The sequence below is a fragment of the Notolepis coatsorum genome (genome assembly GCF_963971535.1).
Source record: "Notolepis coatsorum genome assembly, chromosome: 2".
Lineage (NCBI taxonomy): Eukaryota > Metazoa > Chordata > Actinopteri > Aulopiformes > Paralepididae > Notolepis > Notolepis coatsorum.
The window spans coordinates 49,759,182-49,769,188 of NC_140166.1; the positions used below are offsets into that span (position 1 = coordinate 49,759,182).

Consider the following 10,007-nt stretch of genomic DNA (forward strand, 5'->3'; position numbering starts at 1 on the left):
CTCTCGCTGTTCTGCTTCACATTGTACTTTCTTTAAACAGAAAGGCTTCTAAGATCAGATAATAATATTCCTTTATTGATCCCCTTGGGGAAATTTGGGCATCATAGCAGCATGGGGGAGGGGAGGAGGGGAGGCACAGGTATGGGCAGGGTAATAGTAGAAAGACGTGAATTGTTAATTCATTGTTGAATTGTGAATTTATTGTTGAATTGTGATGAATTGTAAATTCATTGTTGAATTGTGATGAATTGTGAATTCATTGTTGAATTGTGATTTCATTGCAGTTGTCATGGGGTTCTTCTTCACTTGTAACCTTGTCCATTTCGGCAGAAGTGGCAAAAGAGGGGGACAGTGAAACACAAGCAAATTAACTGAAAACAAAGACAAAGAGGGACATGTATCAGTAACCAACGTCCACAAACTAGGTGCAATGCAAAGATAACACGTAACTAGTTCCTAGATTCCAATTAAATCACAGTGAATGGACCAGGAAAGAGGAAAACCATGCATTATTGACCATATTCACACAGTGGCCATTTTGTGGACGGGAGCGGATTGGAAGGGAATCCCGACCTGAGCATGACATAGGAGCAAAATGGCCACAGTGTGAATATGATAAAGGGAGGGAAAACAAACAGGTCACCTGTATGATGAACAGGGTGACCACGCCGGCTCCGGTACTCAGGAAGTTTCTGGCAAACCAATTTCTCAGTTTCCTATGACAGCCCTGAAAGAAAACGTTTTATATACAGTTGTTTATCCTATAAATGTAAGTTATGTTTATTTTTTATTTTTTAGATAATACTGACACACACACCTCTTTCCAGTTGGTCTGGGGGGTGATGTCACAAGGGTCCTCAATGCAGCACGAGATGGGTACGTTTCCCGGCTCCCAGTCGGCCTCGCTGTTAACTCCACAACACTGAAACTGGACACAAGACAAAAGGAAACTGCCTTTAGCAACAGAGACATGCATGTTTTTTATGTTTTTATTAGTGGTATTACATGGCTTAAAGAGAAACATTGGACCTCGTGATCGAAAGTGTACGTAACTATCTTCATAGCTATATTCGTAACTATCTTAGTAACTATCTTCGTAACTATCTTCGTAAGTAGTTCGTAAGAACAAATTTACGAAAGGTCTCTTCCTTTCATGAACCAGGGGGCCAGCGCATATCCGCAATCTCCTAATAAAAGTAATTTGAATAATAGAAGCTTACTGTTGCTGGAACGAGTCATTACGCACATATACAGTACGTACTGTATCTAGCTATCAGAGTCAGCATAAAACTGACCACTTCAATATGACCTTAATTTACATTTAGTCATTTAGCTGACGCTTTTATCCAAAGCGACTTACAAGTTCTGTACGACAAGTCAGCAGGAAGGGCACAACTCTATCAGCTGAGTAACAATGTTCATCAAAGTGTTGAGTGCTACAGTGTAGGTTAGTATTATTAGTGCATGACAGTAAGTAGTCATGGATCGAATGATCCCAAGCAATGAAATATAAGAACGTCATATAGAATACAGTATGTACTTTTACTTTTGATACACGAGGACATCCAATATCAAATACCTTTCCACTTTTACCTAAGTAGAATTTTTAATGGAGGACTTTTACTTTTACCAGACTACTATTTTATCTGGGTATTTTTACTTAAAAGGAACACAACAACATTATTGGAAATGTGCTTATCGTCTACTCCGGAGTCAGACAAGAAGATAGATAACAATTTCCTCTCTGTGAGTTCAGTAGAAAGCTATCCGGCTGTAAGCTAGCCTAGCTTAGCACAAATGAATGGACGCGGATATGAACCAGCTAGCCAAGCTTAATACTCCGGGAGGTGTTTTTAGCCAACAGCTAGGCTAGCTATCCTAAGCTGTCCTTAACTAGACTAGCTTGCAGTCAGATAGCTTTCTACTGAAGGCACAGAGAGGAAATTGGCATCTATCTTCTTGCCTGACAGTGGAGAAGTCGGTAATCGCATTTCCCATGAAGTTGGTGTGTTCCATTAAGTAAAAGAACTGTGTACTTCTTCCACCACTGATGATATCAAATAGGTAGTAGGCTACACTATACATTCGATAAGCCGATAAGGCAGTGAAACTGAATAATACTCAACAAGGTACTGGAGTTCATCGAAATCCTCTTTAATGGTCAGGTTGGCATCTGGAGGGGAGTGCTTGTACGTCTCCAAGCTTCGCATTAGGTCGTCCTTAAAGAACGTGTCAATCTGCACAACAGAGATGATCAAACATTACAACTGCTTTCATACCTCACACTGGACGTGAAGACTCCACAGAAAAAACAGTGTAGGAGGTGTAGTCTGACGTCACTTTGGACCGCCCGCGAGGTCCACCCGTATAGGGATTTATCATTGGGAAAATGGATTATCGGCTATTGTAACAATCCTACCTTATGAACATTGAAAAGCTTTCCATTTTTGCACAAAATTAGTTCCCTTCTATCACTAACATTATTGTTTAAGCATTTTGGGTTGAAATAAAATGTGGCGATTTTCTTTTACGATTAATTGCTAATATTTTCATGTTGAGCTATAGATTGTGGATGAATATGCACAGAAAGGTACACCATGCAAATGTTCATGCTTTATTTGTTTTAAACGAGACGATTTAGAAATGAGCATGGGAAAATACATTGCGTTTTCAAGATGGTGGACCGGCCGGAAACAGCAATGACGTAACCACTACACCTCCCCAGGCCGACTGGTATTTGACAGCAAGAGTATGCCGACATTTGTGAATGTATTGTAGACCAAAATACAAACATGAACCGGGCTGTTGTTTATACTGTGATTTAAAGCTGCAGTAGGCAGCTCAGTGTCAGAACCAAAATAAAAAGTATGTGCATGTCAATCTGTGGGGTGGACTTGCAGAACAGTCTGGAATTAGAGCTAAAAACAGAGTACAAACAAAAATCAGTTAAAAAAGAGGAAGTGTGTTGATTGGGTGTAAGATGTAAATAGAAAATAGAAGAAATGATGTATATCATATGGTATTTATTTAGTATATATTATATGTATATTTATATATAAATGTATTTAAATATAAATGTATTGGATTGTATAGGGATACAGCGTTTATACATACAATTTGCAATAGAATAAAACTATATAATTTGTGATAGTTAAAAAGGGGTAGGAATTTTAAAAAGTGTGTACTTCTTCCTACTCCTTTTTCGAACAGGGTAGACTATGATTTATTTATCTGTTTCTCTTTTTGTTGTCTTTTTTTAATTATCTTTTGTATATGTCAAATGAACAGATATATATTTGTTTTTTTATACTTGTTAGAAAGTAAAAATCTTTCATTCATTCATTCGTTCAAATCTGCAGTAGGCAACTTCAGAAATGAGCAAGAGTGAGTTTACCTCCCCAGCATAAATAGAGCAAGCTTTGCATCACTTTTCAATGTGGTTTCGTACATAGTGTGTACTTTCTGACGTGGAACGTGGTGGTGGTCTTAGGTGAATGAATGAATGAAAACTTTATTTAACAGATTGCAGAATGGGTACAATACAGTACGGCTCAATACACACAATTGTTAAGGGGATGCAGACCAGAGAAAGACGTTTGTCTTGTTTACATCAGGGTCCCCCATTTTCAATTCATAGTGACATTTATGACATACATGACATCATGACATCATAACATTTATGACATAGGGACATACATGACATACAGGTATATAGTACTGTTACATTTGTGACATATACGATATGCAAATATACAGTACTGTTACCCAGAGATCCTAACAGAAAATATATACATATGATGGGGAGGAGACTGTCCATTAGGAGGGGGTGGGTGGGTGGGAGAGAAATATACATACGGTGGGGAGGAGACTGCCCATTAGGAGGGGGTGGGTGGGTGGGAGAGAAATATACATACGGTGGGGAGGAGACTGCCCATTAGGAGGGGGTGGGTGGGCGGGAGAAAATATATACATACGGTGGGGAAGAGACTGTCCATTAGAAGGGGGGGGGGGGGGTGGGTAGGGGGGGGTTTGGACATTTACGTGGCCAGTTTCGAATTGCAGCCTCCCGTAGGTGCTCTTTGAGAGCGGTTTTGAATGTGGGTAGGGATTAAAATGTTTGTTACGGCTGTGGATAGGGCGTTCCACATTGATGTGGCATAATTGCGAAACATGTTTAGTCCCTTGTTTGAGCCGAATCTGAATGCCGAAGGTGGTCCCCGGGAACACCACTTGGCAGGACACTAAAACATGTGATTGGTTGTTGATGCAGGGAGCTGCTGTTTGTGGTCAATCTGATGTTTTTTCCCCGCCTGCCTGCCAAGTGGCGTTCCTGAGGTCACGTTCCAACACAATCACCATTGTGTTCCTGGTCCAAAAAGTACACATCACGTGCAAAATCACCTGCCAATCAGAGGCTGGGAAATATCTTTTATTATTATTATTATTTGTATGTGTAACGGATGGTACCGTGAAGCGCAGTCACAAAGGACTTATGATGTTGTGAAGTGACTGGGGTGAGTAGCGGTGCTCTGGGTTAAACTCACTCATGTTGTGAAGTGGCTGGGGCGAGTAGCGGTGCTATGGGTTAAACTCACTCTCATGTTGTGAAGTGACTGGGGTGAGTAGCGGTGCTATGGGTTAAACTCACTCTCATGTTGTGAAGTGACTGGGGTGAGTAGCGGTGCTATGGGTTAAACTCATCTCATGTTGTGAAGTGACTGGGGTGAGTAGCGGTGCTGTGGGTTAAACTCACTCTCATGTTGTGAAGTGACTGGGGTGAGTAGCGGTGCTATGGGTTAAACTCATCTCATGTTGTGAAGTGACTGGGGTGAGTAGCGGTGCTGTGGGTTAAACTCACTCTCATGTTGTGAAGTGACTGGGGTGAGTAGCGGTGCTATGGGTTAAACTCACTCTCATGTTGTGAAGTGACTGGGGTGAGTAGCGGTGCTATGGGTTAAACTCACTCTCATGTTGTGAAGTGACTGGGGTGAGTAGCGGTGCTATGGGTTAAACTCACTCTCATGTTGTGAAGTGACTGGGGTGAGTAGCGGTGCTATGGGTTAAACTCACTCTCATGTTGTGAAGTGACTGGGGTGAGTAGCGGTGCTATGGGTTAAACTCACTCTCATGTTGTGAAGTGACTGGGGTGAGTAGCGGTGCTGTGGGTTAAACTCACTCTCATGTTGTGAAGTGACTGGGGTGAGTAGCGGTGCTATGGGTTAAACTCACTCTCATGTTGTGAAGTGACTGGGGTGAGTAGCGGTGCACTATGGGTTAAACTCACTCTCATCCTCAAATGACACAGACACGTTACAAAGAAGTGAGTTCACTTCTTGGTATATAGCGGTCTGTGCTGTTGCCCGCGGCGTGGGAGACCCGAGTTCGAAACGTCCTCGGGGCATCGAAGTGTAAGGTGACGATATGACATCCGTTACATATGGATTCATCTTGAAGCTGCTGGTGCCTCTGGGAGTCTATGGAAAACCTTTGTTGTGCTACATGGGCAGGAAAATGGATGCAGAGCTCTATTTCTGCTGGGATGGTAACGCTTTAACATAAGTGTAGCATTATATTTATGTGATCACGAATCCAATTAGAAGTGAACAGGATCCATAGGTGTGTGTGTGTGTGTGTGTGTGTACCTTTCTGTCATAAACCAGGAACACGCAGCCCATGGCCAGCTCCACCAGCATCAGTATGAACAGCAGAATGAAGAACTACAAATCACAACAAAACCACCTAGTCAGCATCAGAACAACCACATACGAGTTCCCATGTTTGTTCTAACCAAACATACCTGTGTTCATACTTCACTGACTCATACTCTTTGCACATAACTGCCCAATTGCACAGCCCTGGCCTATTCCTATTTTATTTGTATTGTACTATATTCTATTGTGCTATATTTAATTTATATCCCATTTAATATTATTCAACCTCTTTATTTACAGTTGTACAGCCCTGGCCTATATTTTATTCCACAATTCTATTCTATTCTATTGTGCTTAACTTAATTCATATTTCATTTTATCTTACCGTCTGTTAATGTCTGTCCACCAATGTCGCACCAAAAACTACAGAAGCAAATTCCTTGTATGTGAAAACCACTTGGGCAATAAAGACCTTTCTGGTTCTGATTCTAAAGTGGTGTTTGTCTCAGACGATGAGAGCCGAGACGCGAGGACCACCGACTCACTGAGACGAGCATGCAGCGGTTCTCCTTCAGCCCGCCCATGACGCCCAGGAAACAGACACAGGTCACGATGGTGCCCGTGACCACCAGGGTGTTGGCGGGGTAGATGGGCCAGAAGGAGGTGATCAAGGAGCTGTACTTGGAATGCATCATCTGGAACTCTCCGAACGCCACCACGAACGCACCACACAGCTGGAGACGAACATGCGCCAGGGGGGAAAAAAGGACCCAAGTTGTGATTGTATTCAGGGATGCAGTGGTGGGTGGACGCGGTACCACGCCGTCCTAGTAGTTCGCTGAGCAGAAGTGCACGCACGCGCACACAAAAATGCGTTCACAATTGTCACTGGACTCGTCGCGCCGTGCGCCAAGTACCCGGCGGCCGGCACTTATCTATCACCTAGACTTTGCATAATAATAGGATACCGATAGCATAACAAAGAACGAGAAGAGCCAAACCAAAATACAAGCCTGTACCAATTGGTGGGGGTTTGCTTGGGCTGTGGAACCTCTCACTATGTGACAATGGTCCCGACTGGAAGGATCAAGGATGAGGCATTAAGTTGTGCTTCAGAAGGAAACTGTCCTTCTGTAAACTAAGTTACATTGTTAATTTAGTTTGTATTTACTTTTCTAGTTTAAGTAATTGTAACTACAATTACATTTAAAACATTGTTTGTTTTTCAACCATATCTGTTGACAATATAATTTCTTTATATATTGAAGGCTACATTCTGCTACCTTTTTCAGCTTCTCTATTTCAAGGCAATATTTACAAAAACTAAACTAAAACTAGTAATTTCCTATACAAACATGTTTCCTACTATTTATTCTGCATAATAATCATCTGTTCTGTGCGCATGCGTGCACGTGGCGTCCGGGCAGTTCCCATATTACGACTGCACCACTGATTGTATTAAAAAAAAAAACTGTGCATATCTATAGAGGAAGATACGCCGATCGATAACCAGATCAACTGAAAACAGGTGGGAGAATTCTACTTGATGGTTGAGTCTACACAGTCCTCATGTCAAATGATGATATAACTATAATAATAATAATAATAATAATAATAATAATAATAATAATAATAATAATAATAATAACAGCTTGGATTTATATAGGGCCTTTCATGAAACCCAAAGGACACTTTACAAGGCAACCAAATGACAAATAAAACAGAAACAGAAAATGTGGTCGGAAATATTATCATGTTCATAGTTCTGTTATAAATACATATTCTCTGTACAGCCTGGACTAGTTAATATAGTTAACTAGTATACAGCTCAGACACTAGGACTAGGGTGACAGTCTTAACAGTGTTCTTAAAACAACGGCCAAGGCCCAAGACAGCTCGACTTAGATATGACATTTGGCCTGGTCTCCAGTCTTGTGTGAGACACGACAAACCCCCTAAACACATATTTGTTTTCATTTGTCATTCCCAGCTGGTACTTAATTGTAAGTCTGACCAGAGCTCTTTCTCACTTTCTGGTCAGACGCTCTGATTGTCTCTGATTGTAAACTGAGGATACTCTTTCTGTGGCCACAGAAACAGAAATAAACAATGTTCTATTTTTGATACAATTTGACTCATTGAATTTTTACAGTTTCACTGTTTGGCTAATTTAAAAGATATTCCACAACAGATATTAACAATGATGGGACCGGGAGAAGACTAGAGGCCATAGGCCTTCACGAACAGGCGGGTTTTCTCAAGGCTGAGGCCATCTAGACAATGAATCTTTAAACGCGACGCACCCAGCAAATGAAGTTGAGGAAAATCATCATGGTTTTCATGCAATTCACGCAGGAGCGTTTCATCCTTCCTCACCGACGATCTCCCTCTGTTCAGACCTAAATCAGATATAAGTGGGTGTCAAATTCTCACCAGAATGCTATAAAAGCTGATATCAAATTACTGGAAAAAAAAAAAAAAAAGCCTCTCAAATCTAGTGAGAGTGTAAAACAAGTGAACCTGATGGTCGTATTGATGGCAGAGACCGTGTTTACAAGACAGCCCTGTTTGGTGTGACAACAACACCCGGTGCCTGGAGAAATGTTAGCCCACAAATGGCTTCAGTGGGCTTCTACGCAATTAGATTTTCTTTAACCCTTTCACTACCACACTACAGAAGGTTAACCTTTCACTACCACACTACAGACGGGTTAACCGTTGTTGGTTGTGAAAGGGTTAACCCTTTGTTGTGTGGCAGTGAAAGGGTTAACCTTCTGTATTGTATTCTGTATTATAAAAAAAAAAAAAAACGTCTGTATTGTCGCAGTGAAAGGGTTAACCCTTTGGTAGTGAAAGGGTTAAGCAGCTTAGTTACAGCGTGTGGTAGCCCAGATATTCACGATCACGTTTTTAAAGTGAAAAACTGGCAATATGAAAAAGAAACGTAAAACATTGAAAAGGTCACGATGTGAAGTTGAAATGACAATGCAATAAGTGGTATTTTTCATCACTATGTTGATGTTTGGCCATTTTGTTGTATTTTGCTCAACAGTGTCTGGATTTTCATAATTTGTACATCTTGTTTATAATTTTAGAATATAATATAGAATATGTAGTTACCGGCCCTTTACAGTGGTCTTATTCAACTGTATTAGCCTGTGTAACTTTGAGGGAGACTCTCAAAATATGGTTAGGTGACACTTAATATTCAACAGAGCAGTGAAAGATTGTTTGAAAACTGTTATTTCTTCCCTCTTTCCAACAGTGTATAAAACTCAAAGTGAAAATTATACACAATAATGATACGCAGCACAATACATATTTACTACACCTATTGTACTTATTTACTGTACCTATAGTATAGTAGGCTATGCATATACAGTATAACAATACAGTTCCAATGAGATCTAGGTCAAACAGTATTTGCTAAACATTATTGGCGTTTATTTTAAACCGTTTTGAGTACCGCATGGGTGGGGTTTGCATCCATAGGACACTATAAGGCAGAAATAATGATAATTGATCATTTGAAAGTAAATACATTTTCTGCAATTGACAACTTACCCAACACTGTCTGAAATGTCCTGAAAAGCAGTGAACTCCACCCATCTGGTTCTCCAAACAAACCGCTAAGAATGAGTTGCACTAAATTAACACAAACCTGGTTCTGTGTGAAATGGAAAAAATTAAATAAAGGAAACTCATTAAATCTCTAACTTACCCGTCACTGCAATACTCCTGTCATGCAGATGCAGAATCTCTTTGGTCTGTCTGGTGTTATTCCTGACAGTCACAGTGTTGACTGCCAACATGTGACAAGAGGAGGAGACATGGGCGGAAGGGCAGGGGCAACAAAGGGACAGTTTAATGAGTCGATTGTGGAACCAAAACAGTATGTAGACGAGTCTATTCAGCCATTTCAGTGGCTGGAGGAGGGAACTAGGAGGGGCATTTAGTCTGGACCCACCTGAAATCTGATAGAAGCGGTTTGTTTCCATATACCGTACTTTTCGGACTATAAGCCGCGGCTTTTTCCCCCATTTTTCGACCCTGCGGCTTATATAACGGTGCGGCTTATATGTGGACCAAACCCTAAAATATTGCTTTTTTTACTGCATTGAAATGTTATTTATCTGTTCCCTTATTTGCTAAACTTAATACAACTTGTAAATGAGTTAATTCTTGTTATTTGTCCGACAGTATTGTGACAATCCCCTCTGTGCACGAACCCTTACATATGGTAATTAAACATTAAAACACCTGCGGCTTATAGTCCAGTGCGGCTTATATATGTACACATCATTCAATTTAGCTGCTGCGGCTTATAGTCAGGTGCGGCTTATAGTGCGAAAAGTA

General features: G+C 40.9%; 1 protein-coding gene across 4 annotated transcripts; it reads right to left on the bottom strand.

Moving 5' to 3' along the window:
- Window positions 1-56: 56 nt before the first annotated feature.
- On the bottom strand, window positions 57-9,508 carry LOC311223012 (leukocyte surface antigen CD53-like). 4 transcript variants are annotated; one of them, XM_084307700.1, is made up of 9 exons: window positions 9,373-9,452; window positions 9,216-9,280; window positions 7,955-8,050; window positions 6,197-6,385; window positions 5,643-5,717; window positions 2,127-2,237; window positions 818-928; window positions 644-727; window positions 57-371 (listed from the first exon to the last, which is right to left on the bottom strand). In XM_084307700.1, the coding sequence occupies exons 3-9, from the start codon at window positions 8,015-8,017 to the stop codon at window positions 303-305; spliced, it is 702 nt and encodes a 233-aa protein (XP_084163826.1). In that variant the 5' UTR covers window positions 8,018-8,050; window positions 9,216-9,280; window positions 9,373-9,452; the 3' UTR covers window positions 57-302. The 4 variants fall into 4 exon arrangements, with proteins under 4 accessions (XP_084163826.1, XP_084163825.1, XP_084163827.1 ...); XM_084307699.1 differs by lacking the exon at window positions 9,216-9,280 and having other exon boundaries at window positions 9,373-9,508; XM_084307701.1 differs by lacking the exons at window positions 5,643-5,717; window positions 9,216-9,280 and having other exon boundaries at window positions 9,373-9,508.
- Between the last annotated feature and the right edge of the window lie 499 nt (window positions 9,509-10,007).